Source organism: Cryptomeria japonica, chromosome 3 (genome assembly GCF_030272615.1).
Source record: "Cryptomeria japonica chromosome 3, Sugi_1.0, whole genome shotgun sequence".
Taxonomy (NCBI): Eukaryota; Viridiplantae; Streptophyta; class Pinopsida; order Cupressales; family Cupressaceae; genus Cryptomeria; species Cryptomeria japonica.
In genome coordinates this window covers 371,191,915-371,216,809 of record NC_081407.1, presented here as the reverse complement: position 1 = coordinate 371,216,809, position 24,895 = coordinate 371,191,915, and the positions used below count along the sequence as shown (strand labels likewise).

The 24,895-nt window shown below is 34.9% G+C and overlaps 1 protein-coding gene across 5 annotated transcripts in view; it reads right to left on the bottom strand.

Annotated features, from left to right (window-relative positions):
• Positions 1-24,895, bottom strand: part of LOC131066333 (protein IQ-DOMAIN 5) — a 35,645-nt gene that overhangs the window by 1,578 nt on the left and 9,172 nt on the right. For all 5 annotated transcript variants that reach the window (XM_058001075.1, XM_058001073.1, XM_058001076.1 and 2 more), the window contains 4 exons: positions 22,636-22,765; positions 6,382-6,469; positions 6,217-6,293; positions 2,752-2,979 (listed from right to left, as the gene is read on the bottom strand). In XM_058001075.1, the coding sequence (XP_057857058.1) occupies positions 2,752-2,979; positions 6,217-6,293; positions 6,382-6,469; positions 22,636-22,722 (480 nt within the window). In that variant the 5' untranslated portion in view covers positions 22,723-22,765. The remainder of the gene's footprint in view (positions 1-2,751; positions 2,980-6,216; positions 6,294-6,381; positions 6,470-22,635; positions 22,766-24,895) is intronic.

Sequence of the window (24,895 nt, the reverse complement as noted above, 5' to 3'; positions counted from 1 at the left end):
ATTAGATAAAATAAGAGGTCTTCATTGATTAATATTATTCATCATATTCACCATCTACAATTTGCAGTCCCAGCTTTCATACAATTTGACAGAAAACTCAATTGTAGAGAACTCAGATCAAGTCAAGCTGTACACAGAGAAAATAAACAGAATAGATGCAGCAAATTGGCCAGTGGTCAAGGATACTACATCAGCTTCCCATGCTTACTACATCAACCTATATGAAAGCAACCAATCCTTCATTACTGCCTTACTATTGTAAAATGCAATGATGTCAACTTATGCTTATGCCAAATCTGGACTCTACATCTTTCACCTCCATCCTTCTCTCCTAGAGCTTTATTATTGTAAAAAGCAATGAAGTCAACTTATGCTTATGTCAAAACTGGGCTCTACACCTTTCCCCTCTATCCTTCTCCAGTAGTGCCTCAGTATTGTAAAATGCAATGATGTCAACTTATGCTTATATCAAAACCAGGCTCTACATTTTTCCCCTCTATCCTTCTCCCTGCTCTAGATTTGTCAGCATCCTTGTCAACTTACTTAGTGGAACTGTGGAAGTACTAAGAGTGGATGATAAAGTAGACCCAGGCTCTACATTTTTCCCCTCTATCCTTCTCCCTGCTCTAGATTTGTCAGCATCCTTGTCAACTTATTTAGTGGAACTGTGGAAGTACTAAGAGTCGATGATAAAGTAGACCCAGGCAGCAGCTCTGGGGATTAGATAAAGGTGAATTCTAGTTCTCCATTTAATTTCCAACTTCCTGCCTTCACTTTTCTATAAAATTTCAAAAGTGTGTTGGTAGCTTTCACCACCACTTTTAGCATTTTTTTGGAATTTTTTTCAACATGATGTTTAATTCTATTTGTTTTCCTTGGAAAACTCTATTACTTTGGCCTTCAAACACAAAACTTCCATTTCAAGAATCACAGCCATTGGATGTGAGTCGTGACTCATTCATGGCTACCTCATGCTACTGATTCTACAGCGTTGTTTTTTCCATTTGTGACATCCTGATGATCATTTTCATTATCTTATCTTTCATATCCTTCAAGAATATTAGTACTCGTGTATAATTTTCCTTCAGCCTAATCTTCATTTCTTTATCATTTGACTTCAACTTTCTTTCAGTATCTGATCTTTTACAGCCAACTCAATCACTCTCCACCCAGTCTTTGAATGCTTATTTGACATGGCAACAAGTTTTTTATAACACTGATAATAGTATTTCAGATGAGTGGTTGTTTACTTTTCATTTAAAATGATTGTAAAAAATGCTATTGAGATTCTTTGTCATTTGTCAAAAAATGCTAGTTATCAGTAGCCTTCTGTATACAAACACCCTTTGTGTTTGTTAGCATCTTGTAGCTCTCAAATCATATCATTATGACAAAACTGTGGTTTTGGAATGTACCCTTAATTGTATAACTGTTATGATTTATAACACAATGTTATATTGTTTGGCATTGCCGCCACAGTATATCTAGAAAATGGACCTCACAAGCCATCCTAACATGGAGTTCAAACAGTTGTGTATGTATGGATTCTAGCTCAAAGCCTCAATCCATGCAACATCCAAAGCTGCATTTGTTCCCGGATGCTATTTGTTTGTCAATCTGCTCAACAGATTTGAACAAATCACCAAAACTCTGATGAAATTGAACGTTGTATGGGCTGCAAACAGACTACATAGGTTGCACAAATGGCATAGTGAGTGGCTCTACTGGATGCTTAATTATTATACCTTCACTAAGAACTTTGTTTGAAGTTAGAAACAGCCTGTGTAGATCTCAACACCATGCGGTTATGTGTATACTACTCAAGCTACCTTTTAAAAGGTTCAAGATGCAACATTTTAGGCACAAAATACAGGGATTCTGCTATTTGACATTGACATCAATATTCATGTGTTGAGGCAAAATATGTGAACTGGCCACATCTTGGTCGTCATCTGTTAATCAACCCCAAACAAATATAGTGTTTTACTGTTCAGCTCATGTGTGTGTGTGCACATGTTTTCTCATACATACACATATTCATCCTAGTTGCTCTCCTCCATCAAAAATGTTAGGAAAAGCTAAAACTGTTTGTAACAATTGTGAAATAACAAAGAAAAGTGGCCCTGTTATCTGGAGGAATAAACGATAACGAAAATTGACAACCCAATCAAGATCTCATGCTGAAGTTCAAATGCAATTAAGTAGAAGTCATCCTACTCAAAGAAGTATATAGTGTGGATGGCCCAAATAAAGAACACAAGATTATTAATTTGTAAGGGAAATTAACTTAGATCACTTGGGAAAAGAAAGTGAATTCATTGTCAAGGAATGCAAAGGATAGGTTTCAGGCTGACCTGTATAAGGAAAACCGTTACAAACTACATCTTTGCATGCTAAAAATTACAAAGGTCACATAACAAACACAAAATTATGAACTAAAGACATAATGAATACATCCATAGTACTTAGTAGCACAGTTCTCAGAAGAATCTCATTAATGTGATGCTTAAAATTTTAGATGAACAAATATAAAGATTGTAATTATGCAAGTCGGATCATTTTCCCAACACTAAAACCAAGATGAAGACCAAATTCAAAAAAAAATTCAATTTTCTCATTATAAATTTTGAAGAAAATTATTCAGAGAGAACTCCCAAGAGTAAAACATTTTCAATTTCAGATGATATAAGAAATTTGCATTCTTTTATAGCCCTTTTGTATAATTATTTCATCATTGTTGAATGATCATACCTCTAGCTCATGAAGCTCAGCTTCAAGTTTCATTTGGTGTTCACGTCTTTTCTGCTTAAGTCGACCTTCAGTTACCATGCATGAGCGACGGGCCCGAATCTGGCTCTGTATTCTGATCCAAGATTGCATGGATTGCAGAGCGCTAGCTGCCTGCTTCCTTACTTCATGTCTCTGAACAAGTGCCTGAAGTCTTACCGTACCTTTTAAACTTCGAAAAGATTTTCTAGCCTGCCATCACAATTCAATATCATAATGTCATGGTAATGGCACTCCAAGAATTACGGTTCATTTAATTATTAAGCATTAATGACACTGATCTTCCAAAACCATCAATAGTAACTGCAAGCAAAACAATATTTAAAAGAAGAAAACTGATCAGATATGAACAGCCATGAGAAGTTGAAAATGACATATTGATATAGAGTCTAAACAATTGACAAAGTTTCTGTATTTTTTATTTGTGTGAGATTTTACTCATGTAGTTTTTATTCATCTCAAGACGATCTCAACAAGTAGTCATCACCCTAATAGTTAAAAGCCATAGCTTACAAACTTGCCAAAGTTGCTGAGTACTCACAGGACTTTTTGCTGAGTACCTGCCATGTTAACTGTGGGTATATGCAAACACATTTTTGATGAGCCTTGGTGCTGAACTTGGGTGAGCACTCAGCAAGTCCAATGTCAAAACTCTCTAGATGTGGGATTCACAAGGGGACATGGTAAAATGCAATGAAACAACATGCACAATATAATAATATAATACGAAATATGCTACAAATACTTGATACTAATATACTTCAAGAGGGCAACCTCCTAAGCCAATTTGAGGGGCATACCTCCAATAGTATTTAATAAAAACACAACACTCAATTAATGATAATAACTAACCTCTACCTTCTATATATACTATAGTTATGCCTTGGATGCCACCCAAGCTGACTTAACTACCTATATAAAACTATATCAATGATTATACAATTTTATTTGGAGTTAAGGTAGCTACAAGCCAACTGCTCATAACCCTATGCATGCCCTCTTCACACAAGCATTGTCCTCTAGGTTGATCAAGTATTGATGCTTTTGCATAAAATCTTCATCTTCCCATGTGGTAACTTTGACCAACAAATACTTCCATTTTGTGAGGTACTTTGTGATTAGGACTAGAATTCCTCAACTTCTTCATGTGTGTTTCGAAAATTAACTTAAGCTCCAAGATGGGTCTTCCCTCTATATCTAGCTCAAGTAGCACTATCTATGTCAGAAGTTTGCACTAATTTACTTCCCTTTTCATTCTATTGTGTGTCTTTGCCTTGTTCTACTTGAGACTAGAATATACCTCTTGCTGGTACTGAATGTGTTCTTCCATTTCTCTAATCTTTGGTGTGCTTTTGAAGAAGAGGTGAAGGATGGTAGATGGTACTCTAGCATTGATTGAATGGCCTGATCGAGATCTTCTTTTTAAATTTCTCCAAGTACTGATAATGCACGGCAAGATGTTATTGGCTCGACTTCTCCTTTTTCTTCTCTATCTTCGTGTTCTCCTCTTCCTCCTCCTTCCCCTCCTCCTCCTCCTACTCCTTCCCTTTTTCCTTCTGCTTCTTTTGCTTCTTCTTCATCATCATCTTCTTCTTCTTTTTCTTCTTCTTCTTCTTCTTCTTCTTACATATTCTTCATTGATAACAAGTTCCAAGATCTCATATGAGTACTGGCATTTGAATAGCCTAATCAAGATCTAGATTGAATGGCCTAAAAAATCCATCTTGATTTCTAACGGAAAAGTGGGCCTACTTTCTAAAGAAAAAGAGTAAAGTCTTTGATTCTTTTGTCAAATTCAAAGCATTAGTTGTGAACTAGAAGGTAGATGAATCAAAACTTTGTGATTCCATAATGGGGATGAGATCACTTCCAACCGATTCAATAATTTCTATGAGAAGGAAGGTATTCAAAGATAGTTGACGATCCCATACATTCAATATAGTGGGATGGTTGAGAGGAGAAATAAGACAATCATGGATGTGTCTTGGTGCAAGATATACAATAGAGATGTGTCATGCGAATACTGGAGTAAAGCAATGCATTTCCTAAACAATAGTTCATGCAAAGTTTTGCGAGATGTGACTCTTGGAGAATCTTGATTCAAGCTCAAACTTTATGTAACCCACTTTTGTGTTTTCGGTTCAACTGCATAAGTTTTAGTCTCTGAAAATAAAAGGAGTAAACTAGATTCAGTAGTTTCGGATATTTTTTGGTTGGTATAGTGAACAATCTAAGATAATAGACTCATTGACATTTCCACTAAGAAAGTCATGGGTATTTAGGATATTGATGCAAAAGAAGCACAATCTTTATTTGATTTTACCACTAACCAACATGGTGTTAGTGATAAATTGGGAGCTAGCATTGTGGTTCCTTTGAAAGATGAAGGCTCTAGTTCTTCTTGTACCCTAGCATAATCACTATTGTCTTAGCCTTTGGTTGATATTTATTTTTCTCCATTTGCATATTAGCAACAAAGACCTAAGTTGACTTCAACTCAAGATGTTACTTTGCTATAGGAATCTTGGGTTCCGTAGTAGTGGAGAACAAATTGATATTATTCCACTATTTAGGGCATGTAGGATGATGACCCTCCTACACCTGGTGCTCAACCTTGATGAGTAGGGAAACAAGTTAGTTCATCTATGAGAAGAATCCCATTATTTTTAAAAACATAGTATGGGGTATGACCTTGGAGATGACTATATTTTCAATCACTCGATAAAACTTCAATGCTTGTACGCATCTTAAGACTTGTTATTGTTTCACTTGACATTCTTACCTCTTTGGGATTTAATAAAGAAATTTTCTACCACCAAAAATACTAGTAAACTCCTATTAAAAAAAATTGAAAATTATAAGTCTATTAATATTCATTTAGTTATTTTTTATTTTTATCAACCACATCAGCACTTTCAGTTTCGGAAAATCCAATGTTACTTATGGGACATATCTGAGAAACCTCTACTAGAAGTTCCACATTTCAAGGGACGCTTATGGTAGACGAATAGGAGACACAAAGAAACTTCATCTGAAGTCTCCTAATGTCTAGAGATATCTCCATATAGGTCTCCGAAATGGGGATGTGTTTCTGGAATGGAAGACGAATACCAAGGGTCAGGGTACAAGCCTCCTCATAACTATGTGTTTAATTCAATAACTTAACTGATACCAATTTTATAGCATGTAAGCCTTTTTGAAAAAGAGGACATCGTGAATATTGGAAACCTTCTAAAAGATAGGACAAAAGGAAGGCAAGAATTTCAAATATTGAGGACATCGTGAATATTGGAAACCTTCTAAAGGATAGGACAAAAGGAAAGCAAGAATTTCAAATATTCTTCAAACTCTGTCATCTAATTTATTTGAATTTTTATCGTGTATCATTCATTTTCAAATTATCATTTCAATTCAAAAGAAAAAACATACCAAATATGCACGAAATTTGGATTGGATACAAATGGCAGCCTTCTCCTCTTTCAAAGGTCCATATTTATCAAACATATCTGCATTATATTCAAAAAATAAGTTATAGCAGACGATTCAGTACAAAGATCTTCAGCATTGTGCAGATTAAAACATTTATTTCCAAACCTTTGTAAACACTGGTTTTATCTCGAGAACCCAGATTCTTCCATTGCCAGAATTTAGATTTATCTTTATCAGCAACTGCTGTTTGCTCCTGTATAAAACAAGCTTAATATATTAGCCAAATCCATAAACAGAAAAGGGTTGCATTGAGTCACTCCCAGATAATAAAAAATATTCATAATGAATATTTCATTGCAGGGTCTTGCTTCAAAAGCATATCCAAAAAGCATGATTCTAGATATTTCAGAAACTAAATTGGCTGCCTCAACTTAATTTGTTCGATATACAAAGTTTATCTTAAAACATAATCATTAATTTTATTTGTTAGTCATAAAAAACATACATTACTAGCGCATAGCTTGCAAGTGCAAGCATGTAAACTAGAAATATTTTGGACTACTTGATACAATCTAATCAAAAAGAAATTCTCAGATTATACACTTTAACTAAGAATTACAGTTATAAATAAAATCATGGTCATTAAAAAAAAAAATGGATTTATTTCAAAAAGGAGCCCACTGCTTAAAGGGTTGAGCTTAATTGATTAAAGCATTGAGTAAAAAAATTCATGATTAAATTCATCTTATTTTTTGAAAAATCATGATATTATATTTATATTAATTATTTTTAAACATATTCATATATTTTAAGCTTAAAAATTTATTTAAAAATGAAAATAATATTAATGCATATAAATATAAAATCTGATTTTATTTATATATATTTATATTATAAAAAGTAAACATAATATAAATAAATAATATTAAATACATAAAAAAACAATATAATAAATAATATTAAGGACATTAAAAAGAATAAATCCGAGGGCTATCAAGGGTGATGGAACTATAAATGTTGAGGCGGAAGAGGAAGTCAAGGGAGGAGACGGTGGTGCAGCGGAAGAGGATCAAGGGAGGAGACGGTGGTGCAGCGGAAGAGGAAGTCAAAGGAGGAGACGGTGGTGCAGATGCAAAAGAGAGATCCAAGCCTTGCCTATTGCCTCCGCTCTGTGCTCTGCCCAACGAATCACATAGTAAGCATCCATTAAAACCTACCATCGAGGAAGAAAGGGAGGGCATTGAATGGCACTTGCAAATGCTTCGTGTAAACCCACGCAGGAAATACAAATAAAAAATACGAAAGAAACAAAAAAAAAACCTAAAAAGAATGTTTTTTTTTTTTTTTTTGGTAATTGGCTTTGGTTGGAGTTATGAACGACCTTCCCCATCCTATGGAAGGCCAAGAGTCACAGCTTAGAATTCCACTTCAGATGTCCCTATTGAGAATTGAATTCCACTTCAGATGTCCCTATTGAGAATTGAACTTGGGTCTCCACAGTGCGAATCCAGTGTTTTAACCAGTTAAGCTCAACCCCTTGGACACCTAAAAAACAATGTTTATTTATATATATTTTAATTAAAAAACTGTGAGATTTATCCTACGAATATTAGGCAAATTTGTGTTAGATTTGTTTAGCATCGAGGAAGAAAGGGAGGGCATTGAATGGCACTTGCAAATGCTTCGTGTAAACCCACGCAGGAAATACAAATAAAAAATACGAAAGAAACAAAAAAAAAACCTAAAAAGAATGTTTTTTTTTTTTTTTTTTGGTAATTGGCTTTGGTTGGAGTTATGAACGACCTTCCCCATCCTATGGAAGGCCAAGAGTCACAGCTTAGAATTCCACTTCAGATGTCCCTATTGAGAATTGAATTCCACTTCAGATGTCCCTATTGAGAATTGAACTTGGGTCTCCACAGTGCGAATCCAGTGTTTTAACCAGTTAAGCTCAACCCCTTGGACACCTAAAAAACAATGTTTATTTATATATATTTTAATTAAAAAACTGTGAGATTTATCCTACGAATATTAGGCAAATTTGTGTTAGATTTGTTTAGCATCGAGGAAGAAAGGGAGGGCATTGAATGGCACTTGCAAATGCTTCGTGTAAACCCACGCAGGAAATACAAATAAAAAATACGAAAGAAACAAAAAAAAAACCTAAAAAGAATGTTTTTTTTTTTTTTTTTGGTAATTGGCTTTGGTTGGAGTTATGAACGACCTTCCCCATCCTATGGAAGGCCAAGAGTCACAGCTTAGAATTCCACTTCAGATGTCCCTATTGAGAATTGAATTCCACTTCAGATGTCCCTATTGAGAATTGAACTTGGGTCTCCACAGTGCGAATCCAGTGTTTTAACCAGTTAAGCTCAACCCCTTGGACACCTAAAAAACAATGTTTATTTATATATATTTTAATTAAAAAACTGTGAGATTTATCCTACGAATATTAGGCAAATTTGTGTTAGATTTGTTTAGCATCGAGGAAGAAAGGGAGGGCATTGAATGGCACTTGCAAATGCTTCGTGTAAACCCACGCAGGAAATACAAATAAAAAATACGAAAGAAACAAAAAAAAAACCTAAAAAGAATGTTTTTTTTTTTTTTTTTGGTAATTGGCTTTGGTTGGAGTTATGAACGACCTTCCCCATCCTATGGAAGGCCAAGAGTCACAGCTTAGAATTCCACTTCAGATGTCCCTATTGAGAATTGAATTCCACTTCAGATGTCCCTATTGAGAATTGAACTTGGGTCTCCACAGTGCGAATCCAGTGTTTTAACCAGTTAAGCTCAACCCCTTGGACACCTAAAAAACAATGTTTATTTATATATATTTTAATTAAAAAACTGTGAGATTTATCCTACGAATATTAGGCAAATTTGTGTTAGATTTGTTTAGCATCGAGGAAGAAAGGGAGGGCATTGAATGGCACTTGCAAATGCTTCGTGTAAACCCACGCAGGAAATACAAATAAAAAATACGAAAGAAACAAAAAAAAAACCTAAAAAGAATGTTTTTTTTTTTTTTTTTGGTAATTGGCTTTGGTTGGAGTTATGAACGACCTTCCCCATCCTATGGAAGGCCAAGAGTCACAGCTTAGAATTCCACTTCAGATGTCCCTATTGAGAATTGAATTCCACTTCAGATGTCCCTATTGAGAATTGAACTTGGGTCTCCACAGTGCGAATCCAGTGTTTTAACCAGTTAAGCTCAACCCCTTGGACACCTAAAAAACAATGTTTATTTATATATATTTTAATTAAAAAACTGTGAGATTTATCCTACGAATATTAGGCAAATTTGTGTTAGATTTGTTTAGCATCGAGGAAGAAAGGGAGGGCATTGAATGGCACTTGCAAATGCTTCGTGTAAACCCACGCAGGAAATACAAATAAAAAATACGAAAGAAACAAAAAAAAAACCTAAAAAGAATGTTTTTTTTTTTTTTTTTGGTAATTGGCTTTGGTTGGAGTTATGAACGACCTTCCCCATCCTATGGAAGGCCAAGAGTCACAGCTTAGAATTCCACTTCAGATGTCCCTATTGAGAATTGAATTCCACTTCAGATGTCCCTATTGAGAATTGAACTTGGGTCTCCACAGTGCGAATCCAGTGTTTTAACCAGTTAAGCTCAACCCCTTGGACACCTAAAAAACAATGTTTATTTATATATATTTTAATTAAAAAACTGTGAGATTTATCCTACGAATATTAGGCAAATTTGTGTTAGATTTGTTTAGCATCAACATTCGGGGTCACACGCTGTGATCCATCATCAGAATGATCCATCATTAGAATGAGAGAGAGCTAGATGAATAAAATGAATGAATTGCAGACTTAGGCAGGTTAAAAAGATGGGGAGATGGGAGGGGAGAAGACAGTTTGAGGCTTTTTCCTTTCAATTAATTATTTTTGTATTTCTTTCCTTTCACTTATATTCTTGTTTTGTTGTCCTAATTTTCTTGTTTTATTTATCTTTCTCCTTTCCCTTTATTTCTTCTCTCTTTTTCTCTAATTTATTCTATGCAGTTACTTTTCCCCTTCATCCAACCAATTGTTCATTTCCCCCTTTCACCCAGATCATGTGCTACTTCTCGTCCCCTCTCCCCATATTTTTAACCTGCCTAAGTCTGGAATTCATTCATTTTACTCCTCTAGCTCTCTCTCATACTGAAGATGGATCACGAAGTGTAATCCAAAATAAATTAGACCAAACATCCATATGTCAGATGCATACAATATGAATTACAAAACTATTATCAGCATTATTATTTAAAAAATTAATCTAATCCCAACACAGAAGATAAACTATACACAAAAAATCAAACAAACAAGCAGCAAGAGAAGAAAAAGAAAAAAATATTACTTAATATGCAAGAGCAATACAGCTAGGATCTCTACGAAATTAAGCTAGGATCTCTACGAAATTAAGCTGGATCTCTATTTGTTGCATTTTTAGAGCCAAAATGAGTGAAATTTATCCATGTTTGCAAGAAGCCAAACCCTACTAAAGGTCATCATCCTAAGCAACAATGGTTATTTTGTTTTCCTGATTCTGAAACTACAGACCATTGTGGATGCTAGTGCATCTCCTTGGCATCCCATAATGGTGGAACATTCTAGAGAAGTCGCAGTTTTTAGCATTTTTGGGGGTATGAAGCAGAGATATTTATGAAGATGGGATTAAAAACTTCAGGGATGTGTCTTCGAGGTAAACTGGTAAAAAGAAACAAACAGTGACTCTTATTGACCTATTACTCTTTGGAATACCATCTACAACATGTAACTAAAAGTCATAATAAAAAGATTGCAAAAGGAAGATTTGTAAAATGAAAGTAGATTTTAGATTAAATACTCATGTGTTGTACCCATATGAAAATTTTCCATGTAAGTGTTGCTTAGCAGTCTGATGTAAGTCTTTTGTCCTCTAAAGAGACATTATGGAATCTGATCTCCCATGTTCTTGGATATTGTACTTGTAGGTTTTCATCAACATTAAATTTCAATCCATAGCCAACAAAAGGTACTTTCCAACATATCAAACAAGATGTAAATCAAACCTTGAACATGATAGATATTCAAAATTTGTCTTAGGCATGAAAGAGGTGGAGACTCCAGTGAGTCACTTCTGCAAATTCGCCAAAATAATTTAATACAAAAATTGGCAAATATGGCTCAAAGAATCACTTCTTCCAGTTGGTCAAATTTTGACCAAGGTATGGAAAAGTGTCGAAAGGTCCCAAAGTGAGTGCAATTCTAGTTAGAACAAAAAGTAAGTTGTGAAATCTCCTAAAGTCCACACTTCACAGTTCATAGCCAAATTTCAAGTGGCAAGGGCTCCTTACTCCTTAGGCATGTGCTCGACCTTGACTTGTCACCTCCGAAAGCCTGCCCTTCCTTCTATATCAACAAAGTATTTCATTGTTAAACATTCAAGTTTAAAGTGCTCGAGAGGAGTAAAAAAGAACAGCATTGGAGGGTTCTTCAAACTAGGTTTTTCTGGTTTTCAGTATTTTTCCATTGAAGAACAGGGCAGCACATCAGTTTTCAGCAATTTTCATCATTTGTGTAGCATTTTTTCCAAGGACCGAGGCATCATCAAGGGTGTTGGAAGCTTCTTGCAGATTTTCTGATCATTGTTCAAATCCTAGGGCAATTTTTCAGCTGTTATGAAAGAATTTATGAAAGACTTTCGCCTAGGATTTTGCTGATTTAAAAAATCCAATTCCAGTCATTCCAGCCGCCTAGGGTTTCATATTATTGGTGTAGCTTTCTTGATAAAACTCTAGGGTTTTCAAAGGCAGAATTTCAGATTTTGTTAAAATATTTGTAAAGGTTGTGCCCTCTTAGGATTTTGCCGTCACCCATACTCTGGAAGTTCTGTTTGGAAACCTACAGTTTTCAACCAACACCTCCAGACTTGAGCGCCTAGGGTTTTTTGTTAGCTTTCTGTATATTTATAGCCATCGAAGATAATTTACAGCTCCATCGCGCAGGTGCCTAGGGTTTGAATGTTTTTCCTAGAGTTTACAGCAGATTTTTCGGCAGCTTTTCATCATCAAAGTACGAAAACAGAAATCTGCCAGAACCATAGCGTTGACGGTTTCAAAGTTCAAACATAAAAATTGCAGATATGTTCGGGGATCTAGGGTTTAAAGAATCATTTCAGTACCTTTCCATGAGTGTCCAGGGTCTTGTCAACTATTTTTGCAGGGTTGCATTTCACATATTGGCTGGGCTCAAGGGTTTATATGGGTGCCATAAGAAGAAATGTTGTTGGCAGGTGTTGCTGACTTTTCAAGATTTTGCAGCAGTCTTCAAATTTCAATCATTCAAGGACGAAAGCAAAAGTATATCAAAATACCCCGAGGTTTGCTGATTACTCTAAATTGTAATTGCATGGTGGAAGGATTTCAATTCCAGCAAATTTTAAGCCTTGGACAATAATACAAATTTCCATCGTTCAAGGGCAAAAGCAGCACTATATCAAAGATCCCTGGGATTTGCTGATCACACTAAATTGAAGATGCATGGTGACAGGTTTTCAGTTGCACCAAGTTTTAAGGATTACCCTTAGAAAATAAATTTTAAAGTAATTCAGTAGTGTTCAAATGACAGCACCTCATTTAGATAATAAATTGTAAAGTAATTCAGTAGCGTTCAAATGACAGCACCTCTTTTAGATCATAAATTGTTAAGTAATTCAGTAGTGTTCAAATGACGGCACCTCACTTGGCACTCATTTACAATGATTGCCATGGGTTTCAGCAGTGTTTTCAAATACTTTTAGCAGGCCTCTCAGGTTCCATGAGCAGAATTGCAACAGTTTCGTATGCATAAGAAGAGTTTTCAGTGTCGCCATGTTGTGTTTCATCTTTCCTCGTCCTATAGTGTTCAGAACACTCAAATTGCAGATTCAATCAAAAAGCCTAATGTTTTGGGTCAAAAATCAGTAAAATGAGGAGTTTTTCATGGATTCAAGTCACCAAGATGGTTTAGTTGTTAGGATTTCAAAAAACTTCACAGATCTGCCATGGTCAAAATGAAGGTGCAACATCGAAAGCACAGAATGGGGTCACTCATGTATCAAACTGCTATTTTTAGTTGTTGCAATCATTGGAGGATCCTGCTTTGGACAAGATGTGGAAAACTACTTTTAGGGTACTTTAGTCAGCCTTTCTCTAAGATTTGTTTAGATTAGCCTTAGTTTTAGAGTGCTTTTACCCAATTTTTTCAGTAGCTTTTAGTGTTTAAATTTGGGTTTTGTAACTTTATAGATAAGTATTTTGAGCACAGTATTTGTGAATGATAGGTAATGCTATGCTTATGTTGCTGAAATTATTATTCAAGTGAACATCTATAATATGTTTCTAATAATTTTGTTTAATATTTCAAGAATTAAATTGAAAGTAGGTAATCAATATCAAGCATTGTATTGATGTTATTTTTCTTTTTAGGTTGTAGCTTTGTATACAACTTAGCTGTTTAATGAGTTGTGAGTTGTTGTTTTGTTAATTGCGCCTTCAAAATCTTGTGTGTGTCAATTTGTTGGTTTTTTCTTTTGGCTAGTAGGTAGGTGTTGTGGAAAAAATTTCCAGCTTGTGGATTTAACAGTGCTTATTTTTTGCATCAACACTTTGGAATACATTTAGTGATCCATCATTGAGAGAGAAGAGAAAAGCAAATAGGATTGCAAACTTGGTTATCTAAATAGGAAAAAGGTCAAGGATAGAGGTAGGGGAATGGATCCCAAGAGGAAAGGTACACATGAAAACAAAGGGAATCAATGAATAAGAGATAAGAAGTACAGGAGAAAGATAGATTAGTAAAATAATAGTTAAAATTATTTATGTGCTGAAAAAGTGAAAAAAAAAAAGATTCCAAGGTATGAGAATATGAAGAAAGATAAAATTGATAAACATACAGAATAACAAGAGCAAATAAAATAAAGATAGTCCTAACTCAAAATATTAAGAGTAAAAGGTTGAGAGAAAGATGAGGTAAAATTAATAAAATAACTAGAATAAGTTCATAAAAATGATATAGAAGTAACAGCAAACATTAATTTAAGAATTGAAAAGAAAGGGGAAGAAAAATGGGAAAACTCGTGACACTAAATACCAAAAAAAGAAAACTAATAATAACAAAGAAGATGAATAAGGAAACAACGAGAATTGGAAAATTAGCAAAAGAAACAAATTAAGAATGAAAATATCAAATAGATTAGATATAAAAGGACTTAGATAAAATGAGGAAAGGAAGGGCAAAACAGTTATAAGCAATAAACAAATGGAGAAATGTATTATTAAGACTTAGTAATATTAAGGAGAAAGAAATGTTACAACAAAAAGTTCGAAGATAAATGAAGAAATGATTAGAGACGGAAAATTAAGAAGGTAATATTAAATACTAGAAAATGGAAATTATGAAATAAAAAAAATGAAGTGATTGATATTATAGAACTGAGATGGATTGGAAAAAGTGGGGCAAGGGATAGTTTTAGAAGGATGATTGGATTGATAACATTCCTCTATCCCATCATGCAACCTTATGGAGCATGTCATCCAGAATTATCTTATTGTGACCGAGACATTTAGCAAATGGAAGGATCTGGGTCAACCAGTGGGCCTTGATCGAAATGCTATAGCAAATGTTAAAAACTTAGAAGATAGTTGCAAATCCACTCCTCTCTAAAAAGGCAGGATCAGCTGATCTAGGAAGGAGATACCTAAAGAAAAATGATATTAGAACCTACAAAGAGGCTCTTCAAGCAAGGCAAAGTTCCCTTGGAATAATTCCAAAAAATAAGATCCAGACAAGAAAAGGTCTACCAACAGAAAATGCTTTCTTTTGGTTGTTTCTCAATATGAAGACACTAACATATGATAATAAGGTTAGATTGAGATTTTGGAACCCCTTCATTTGCCTACAATGCTCAGCCAATGGCAGACCACCTATCACCTCTTACTGCATTGTCCATACTCTTGGTCTGTTCAGGAAAGATTCCTTAGAAATGGCATCTCAATTGGGTAAGCAACAATTCAGTTATGGGATGGGCCATATTTTGGTATTAAAAATTAGGATTTGGTATACCAAGAGATTATCACGTTAAACTTGTGGTCAGAGCAAAACAATAGGACCTTCAAGAAAGAAGCATCAACCTCACAACAGGTATGGTCTCAAAATAGATAGGACCATTTCTGAAATTGTTAATGCTTGGATGAAAATTACAACAGATGAAAAATTATAGAATGAAGAAATGGGCTTCCCAGTAGCTATTAGTTAATCAAAAGGCCTAATGGAAGTAACTCCAATAATGATTTTCAACAAGACGCGCCTAAGAAATCTAAAATGATTTGAAATGCCCCATACTAGAGGCATGAAGCTCAATTTCAATTGGTCAGCCGAGGGTAAACCAGGGTCAGCTTGGGCAGGTGGCACTTTTAGAGATATAAGGGTCCAACCTTTAGTAATCTGTGCTTTTGTTGCTGGAACAGAGGAAAAAACAAGGCAAAGGCTCTGGTTAAGCTGAATGGTATAGGAAGATACAGTCATTAAGGGATGGGTGGATATCAAGGTAGAAGGAGACCCTTGGATAATAGTTAAGGCTATAAAATCAGGACAAACCAAGCCATGGAAGATTTCTGCAATTACTCAGGAAGTGAATTGACTCGAGTTATTTTGATTTTCTTTCCTCCAGCCTGTGTGTAGGAGCAATAAATTAGTGGCTTCATCTGCAAACCAAGTGTTTGACTTAATAGAGAAGGAAGGAGTCTCCAATAGGGTACAGGCAGGACCATATCCAGACAAGTTTCATAACATCTTAACCAAAGATTGCCAAACATCTTCCTATTCTAATTATCTCTCTGCAATTCTTTTTGCCTCAAGACATGGAAATTGCGGCTTTGTCCTGTATTCTTGCTGAGTAGAGTTTGTTGAACTGATCTGTCTTGGAAGTAGGATGATGATATATACCCTGCATTTCTCAGAAGCTTTAATAAGTAGGTTTTCTTAGATTTGGTTTCCTGTGGTGCACCTTATAAATGACAGTATTTATGCTTTTGTGACTTGTACATGCACAAACTAAATATAGTGAATTATTATAAATCTCGTTGGTTTTGAAAGGAAATAGAGATTCCAATTTTATCCACTTATTACACTGGAAATTTTTTGGCTATAACTAACCATTATACCCATGGGTTTTATGTCCTATATATTTCCATTCCTGAATAATTTCTTGTTAAGTAAAACTCCCTTTCAGAATGAAACACGCGCTAATTCTACTCTGGCTCTAAAATACCGAACTATGTTCTGTAAATCTGTGTACAGCTGGAGGAGGTGACTGGTCTCAGATGTAGAGGTTTGACAGCAGAAACAACTGCAGTACTGGACATCTGAGGAAAAAAAAAAAATCTTGCCTGCTTATAAGTAGTCTGCCATAGCGAATGCAGGACAGAGATCCTGATGTAGTTGGGAGGCAGAAAGGGCAAGTCATGGAAACTTCTACTGCATTAGATTGGAAAGGTCTATATACAATTCATTAGTGACAGGATCCAAATTTTTGAAGTTTGCAGATGAACAGAGGAGACAAATGAAAAAGGATTTTCTTTGCAGTTGTTCTATACCTGTAGACTGACTGTCTGCAATTTTTTAAAGCTGGGTAGGCTTTGCCACAAGAGGCCCTACAGGTAGGGTCCTCCTATGAACCTCAGAATGAAGAAGTGATATTATCTTGTTCTCATTGTCTTAGATAAGTCAAATATGTGGTTTTTATCTCCAGCCCCAGATCAGTTTTTGAGGAGAAACTCAATATATATAATTATTACGAGCATGAAATATATGATTATCTGGACTGCTTCAAATTTTTCAGAAGATTCATAAAGGACCTTCATGAAAGTAAAGGATGTCTCACTTTAGACGGTACATGTTTACATCTTCTTAAGACTTCGATTGAGCTTATCTTGCTAGTTTAGGCAAGTTCAAATATTATGAACCCACTTCATGTTTCTTTTATTTGGTTAGCCTGAATTTGGCCCCCATCTGTTTCTATGTGGTCTAGAGACCCTATAACATAAGGTATATATACCAAAAAAAGTTCAAATCTAAATGTAAAATTATCAAAAAAAATGCAATATTATTGATAAAACTTTAGTTGGAAAAGATAGTTAAATTCAGCAATAATGTAATCACAACAATTTTTGCTAGACAAAGCTAAAGTCTCAAAAAATATGTTAGTGCTTTATAGCTGCAAGAGGTATTTCTAGAAGCAAGCCAGCCTATTATTATTTTATATTTATAAGGGCCAATCCAAGATGGAAAGTCACCTTGGTTCTTGAATGAGGCCGACTCTTGTGAAGAGTCGCCTTGCTTGAGAAAAGGCACCTTACTTTGTATATATAGAAGGTGATGATCATTTCATTTTGATCAATCAATTTAATAGAAGAGATATATTCTTGGCTAGGTTTTTCTCCCTCAAGGAGGGTTTTCCTAGGATATGTGGTGTGTTCTATTTTGTTCATGTGTTGTACTTGTTGTGTTAAAGTGTTTATCAATTCTGTATTTCTGTTTGTTTCACATCTGATCATAAAAACAACATGGTATCAAAGCGGGTTTAAGACAAGACCTGATCCGATTTGTGTAAGGAATATAAGTCAGCATCCTTGGAAATATTCAGAGGGAGTCTGACAAACCAACAGAGGCAACCTTGGACGAGGAGGTCAGGAGGTTGATGCAAGAACTTGGAGGTTCAGAGGGAGTCACATTATCATTTGTTAATGCATTTTTCTCTGAGACGGAGAAATTTGAGGTGAAAGCCCTTGTTAATGCATTTTTCTCTGAAACGGAGAAATTTGAGGTGAAAGCCCTTGTTAATGCATTTTTTCTTCGAGACGGAGAAATTTGAGGTGAATGCCCTTGTTAATGCATTTTTCTCTGAAACGGAGAAATTTGAGGTGAAAGCCCTTGTTAATGCATTTTTTCTTCGAGACGGAGAAATTTGAGGTGAATGCCCTTGTTAATGCATTTTTTCTCTAAGACAGAGAAATTTGAGGTGAATGCCCTTGTTAATGCATTTTTTCTCTAAGACAAAGAAATTTGAGGTGAAAGTCCTTGTCCATCTCTGAGACGGAGATGTGGTTCTGTCCACCCTTTGGGAGTAGCCATGGTGGATGTCATGTTGAGAGACTCCATGACAACATCACATTGAGAGATTCTGTGATGAATCCTTTGTACTTGTGTTTTTCCACACATGGGAGTAGCCATGGTGGACGTCATGTTGAGTGACTCCATGACGACATCACGGTGAGAGACTCCATGACAACATCACATTGAAAGACTCTGTGATGAATCCTTTGTACTTGTGCTTTTCCACACATGGGAGTAGCCATGGTGGATGTCATGTTGAGTGACTGCATGACGACATCACGTTGAGTGACTTTGTGATGGGCACTTGTGCACATATTCCTTTCCACACATGGGAGTAGCCATGGTGGACGTCATGTTGAGTGACTCCATGACGATGTGTTTCTTTCCACAAATGGGAGTAGCCATTGTGGGCATCACGTTGGGAGACTCCATGATGAACCTTTGTACGTCTCTGAGACTGAGATGTGTCTTTTCCACAAATGGGTGTAGCCATTGTGGGCATCATGTTGAGAGACTCCATGACGAGGATATTTGAAAATACCTCCCTAGCTAAGAGGGAGTGTTAGTTTTTTATAGCTGCAGGAGGTATTTCTAGAAGCAGGTCAGCCTATTGCAAATTATTATTTTATATTAATAAGGGCCAATCCAAGATGGAAAGTCACCTTGGTTCTTGAAAGAGGCCGACTCTTGTGAAGAGTCACCTTGCTTGAGAAAAGGCACCTTACTTTGTATATATAGAAGGTGATGATCATTTCATTTTGATCAATCAATTTAATAGAAGAGATATATTCTTGGCTGGGTTTTTCTCCCTCAAGGAGGGTTTTCCTAGGATATGCGGTGTGTTCTACTTTGTTCATGTGTTGTACTTGCTGTGTTAAAGTGTTTATCAATTCTGTATTTTTGTTTGTTTCACATCTGATCATAAAAACAACAAAATAAACGAAAGTTCTTTGGTCTAGGGAAAACTTAGATATCAACTAAGAAACTTCTAACAAATCAACATACTTCACAATTAATCAAAAATTCAACTGGTCAACTACTCTCAATTGTGGAAACTGAAATGGATGTTGATGCCTGAATGTGTTTACTATGTATTCCTGACGTTCAAAAAAAGATCATGATTTAAGAATGTAAACATGAATACCCTGAGAAACGGACAATGATTGATAATATTGGGATTATAAAGAATATTGATCTACATTGTTAATGTTATGAATTACAGATAATCTTAATCAAGAAGCACCAATTGTGATATTAAATCAGACTTAGGATCAATATTAATAGGGAATATAACTGAAAAAAAATCAGATTTAGCACTTAAACAGATCAGAAATAAAGCAACACACTCATACACATAATGCAATATGTATCCTGGGAAAGCCCTAAAATGAAAATATCCAGCCACTAAATCAGTTCCGCTTACTATATTAACACCAAATGTGTTACAGATGCAATTAAATTTTCAAAAATACTGATTCTGTACTATGCTCTAATCTTTGTAAGGTTTAAATATAATTACAGCAGCTTCTTAACACCTTACACCTGCTTCTTCAAGCTTCTTCCGAGCCACTATTCCAGGCAATCTACATCTAGAAGAGGATCAACAAGAAAACTTAGCATGAAATTTTTCTACCTCCAAGTGACATTTCCCAAGGTGTGCACCCAAGTTCAGTTCCTCATCCAAGGTTCATTACAACTTCCAATAAAAATTTAGACCTATTAAATTTAGGTGGTGAACATGGCTTAACACATTATCCAATGTAACATACAACAAATCCCAAGAAGAAACTTCCTGCACCCTAAATGTGGTATATTATTTCACATTAGTCACAAAATTCTATAACAAGAAGTGATATGACCCTCCAAATTTGGTGTCCCCCCAACACTAAATGCACCACATCTAGCAACAAACATTTGGTATTATAGACAAGGCTCACAACAAATCACCTAACAACAATAACATTTTGCAAGGTGTATCTAAGTGTTTCTGGATTTGACTGTGTCGTCGATTATTTGGATCACAAAGTCCATCATCAAAGAGGAATCATAAAGTATGATCCAAAACATTGATGACAAAAATAATTACAAACTTAAATCTAGAAACAGTGAAACACTCATACAATATAATGGACTGTGGAAATCTTAAGTCTTTAATTAGACAAGGTGTATAACACACCTTTTGTACAATCAAACCTCATGGACCTCATTATTAATTATTTACCAAGAACGAGACACCAACCATCAACAAAAATAATAATCTTATGCCAAAACCCATGCTGTATATTTTTATCATAAGAAAAAAAAATAGGATGGTAAGGGTGTAGCTAAGAACATGGGCAATCCATCAAAAGAACTTTTACAGATTTTGGAAGTTGTAATAGCCTTAAAGGAAGCTAAGGATGAGGACGAAAGAGCTTGCCAGTAATGAGAAAGAGGATTGAAGTGTTACAAAAGGAAAAGGCCCATATGTTGTAGCCAACTAAACTCCTCTACGAGCAAATGAATAATCTTATATGGACTAGGAGTCAATGAAGGAAGCACCTTCTTTGATGCTCAAGGAATTCCACTGACTATTCATCAACAATTCAACATAAACTCTAGTAGCTACTATAGCAGTGAGCATATCAGCCCCAAGAGGAAAGTTCCAGTTGAGAAAGTATTCTAAAGTCTACTGAAAATTATCAACTTAAAAAGAGTACTACAACTCCCAAAATATAACATTCTGCTCTAACAATCGAGCAGGCTACAGGGTGCCCAAGTCTGGAGGAAGGGGCAGATGCTGGCAAATATTTTGTCATGTCATTTTTTTAATGAACATAGTTAAGTGTCTTACTGTAAGAGCTTTACTAAGTAATATTTTTGATATACTTACTTATATTCTTGGTAGCAACTGGTATGTTAATCAACATTAATCACATTTTTGTGGTTACAAAGTTTACTGACAATCAACTGTAATTCCTGGCGTGTGAAGATGATGACTATTAGACATGAAAAACACTTCTGGTCATCATATTTGAGTTTTTGCATCAATATGTTGGGAATCATGACTGGGATTTACCTCTTAGTTTGCTGATAAACCTGTTCTTTTTGTCTCTTGTTTTAAGATGCACTATTTCATATTTCTCATAAGCCTTCTATGTTATTCTGCACATTGCAACTTGACAAAAATCCTTTCATGCACCATTTTCATGGGCATTTGCATGCTCTATATTACAATGTCTTCCTAAATTTGTAGCAAGAAAAAACTACAAACAACATTGCACAAATGCACTGTCAATAGCACCTCAAAGGTTGAGAATACATCAATTGTTTGCTAAGAGTTGAGATAAAGGAGATAATTCATCCTTTTTGAAGTAAGCATAAATAATATCATTGTAAGATTGTGAGACAAAAGATTCAAGAATGGAGATCATACTCAAATTATTAAAAAATGACATGAATCTTGCAGAATACCTATCCATCTTTCTTATTATTATTGTTCACACGATATAGGATCCCATCCAGCCAAAATAATATTAGAATTATTATTGCCCATACATGGACAATAAATGCATAAAAGAACTGAAATCACAATAAATGATGTGAAAAAATTATTCTACAACCAGACAAGAAAAGAGATGAAATTATCCAAGCAATAAGAAGGAACAAGTTTATGAACAATCATGTTATTCTAGACTATTTAATTAGGATTTCCCAATCACACCCTGGTGAATTCCTAATAAAATATTGAATTGTTGAATCAATAAAAGTTTATTCATAAGATTCTGGTTTCAGAAGTCAGTGTCTATGTTTGATAGACTTTCGCTGTAGTCAAAAAGGAAAAATTTACTAATTTTACAAAAGTTTCCTAAAAAATGAATGAATAAATTTGCAGAATATGTTAATAAATTTTCTTTACTCTATGATTTGGTTTTATTTTTTATTATTAGCAAAAAAATTAGCATGCTAGCAAGAAAGTAGTAAACGTATCCAAAACTAGCATAGACTAGGTTATAATTGAAGATTCCTATAAATACAAAAAAATTAGCTTTGGACATCCAGCTTTAGACATCCTCTGTTTCCAGTATCATAATTGAAGACAAGAAAAAGTTTAAATCAAAGAAGCTACACCCAATTTAAATATCATAGCTTTTAGATGTATTTTATCAACTACTGCTTCCAACTTTTGAACTGGAAATTTACGAGCATTTTCCTTTGATTTTGCAAAGAGAAAATGCCAGTAGAAATCATCATGAATCATCAAAGTTACCTAATTTATTAAAATTACTTACATCGTGTCCATTCTCTGGAGGATGTTCTTTCTTTGATGCATTTGTACAAACTAGTCTCTTAAACCATTTTTTTGATCTGTGGCCCATAGTCTTGTATTTTGATTATCATTCACTTGCAAGCTGTTAAAATCTGCGATGCAAAAAAAAAAATCAGTGCAATGATCTAAGCAAAAAGAATATAGCTTGTTACAGTTGTTGCATCAAGTAATATTAATTCACAGAGTTGTATCTTAGATAGTTAAGACATATTCTATATGACATTTATCAGCAATGTTGAAATGGGAATTAGGCTCAATAATTCATGGCAACAATCAACTCAGTACAATCATACAACTGGTAAAATTAATGGATCCTATCTGCATATGTCTTGATTCTTTAGGGTTTGTGGGGAGTGATTCAGTAACATAGATAACAAAACCAAACTCTAACTAAAGTGCACAAGGCATGGCACTTAAAAGACTAGTAATGTTAGTACTAGAGAGAACAGAGATATTTACATATCAGCTAAAGACTTTCAACCACAATCCTCATTCTGGATTGACAAATCTTTTGGCAAGGTAATACCTTATAAATTACATTTTTTCACTATTGTTAGAGTCATTGTCGATGATACTTGGTTTCAACAAGTTGATTTTGTTTCTCCTAGAATTGCCCAAGTATGCCCAAGCCCAAGATATGATGGGTAAAATTAAAGAGGCTCCAAAAGGGTTAAAGGGTCTAGGTTTGAGAATGTGCACAATACCTTATTGGCAAGGAAGGTGAAACTTGTAGATGATTCATTGTAGCCCACTAGGGATTTGTAAATCAAGATAGGGGCATCCATCACTTTTCATGGATGGAAGATGCCAAAAATCAACCTTTACTCAATGTCATTGTAGTATCCCCTAAAGGAGCAATGTTTTTGAAAGATATGGATTATGAGGGCAAGCGAAGGATGCACGATTATTGCTCACATACTCATATGGGTCATTTAGGAAGTTGGACCTAAGAATGTTCTCTAGGTAATAAAAAACAACACAAAAATTGTTGAGCGGTTGGCTTGTTGGTTGAGGCACACTATTCACATTTCACACATTATTTGGACGCCTTGCGTTGTCCACTCAAACTAATGCTACAAAAGTTGGGCAAAAAAATTTGACTGGATTAAACATGTGTATGCCAAGGCCAAGCCATATTCAGTTCTTAAAATTAGAGTTGTTGAAGTAAATGAAACAATAAAAAAATAACTTCATAATTTTATTTTTAGAATATATGTTTCTCTTTATTTTTTATATTCAAATAGGTTGTTGAGGTGCAATTCATCTATAACACAATCATCTTGAGACAACTTGTTAAGGTGTAGAAGGCTCTTTCAAACATAGTCATCAACCAACTTTGGTCTGTATGGAGGCAACCCAACACTGAAAGGGCAATGAAAGTTAAGCAAATAATCCTAGATAGCAATTGGTGGGATCATGCAGAAAATCTTATGAGTTTCACCCAAGCCTATTTTGAATAGGGTTCATTTTACTAAGATGGATTAGCCATGTTTGTGGCAGGCATATGATGGCATTGACTCAATGATTGAAAAGATAAAGACCATCATAAATAAGAAATAGTAAGATCCTAAAGAAACTTTTTTTGAATAGGTGTAGACAATTCTTGTTGAGTGATAAAACAAAATGGCCATCCCACCACATCTTCTTGCCTTTGCATTGAATCCAAATACTACGTCTCTAAAATCCATTCAAAGTCTAGGAGAGTTGCACCATATAGAGATGAGGAAATCAATGAAGGGTTCAAGATAGTATTTGCTAAACTCTTCCTTGATTCTAATGTGGAAAATGTAGTTATGAATGCATTTGTTAATTTTGCACACTCCAATGGTCAAAATCTTTCCATTCTTAATGACAAGTATGACAAGGAAGTTCACATTTAATGGTACCTCCATGGACAAGCATTCCACACCTATAGCCTCTTGTGATCAAAATTGCAAGTAATTTTTTAAATTGAAACTCTCAAAATTTGAATTTTCTTCATTTTTTCATTTTAATTATAGTTTTAGAACCATATCTCTCAAACTTTGCCTTAGTGGGTTGCTAGTTCATCTTCACCTGAACAAAGTTGGAGCACACTCCATCTACTCAATAAAGTGCAACCGATTGGCATCAAAAAAGTCAGTGAAGTTAGTTTATTTGCATTCCAACTTGCGTGTTTCTCACACAAACAAATTGACTACAAGAGGCAATGGAGTTGTTAGATGTTGGGCCAAAGCAACCTG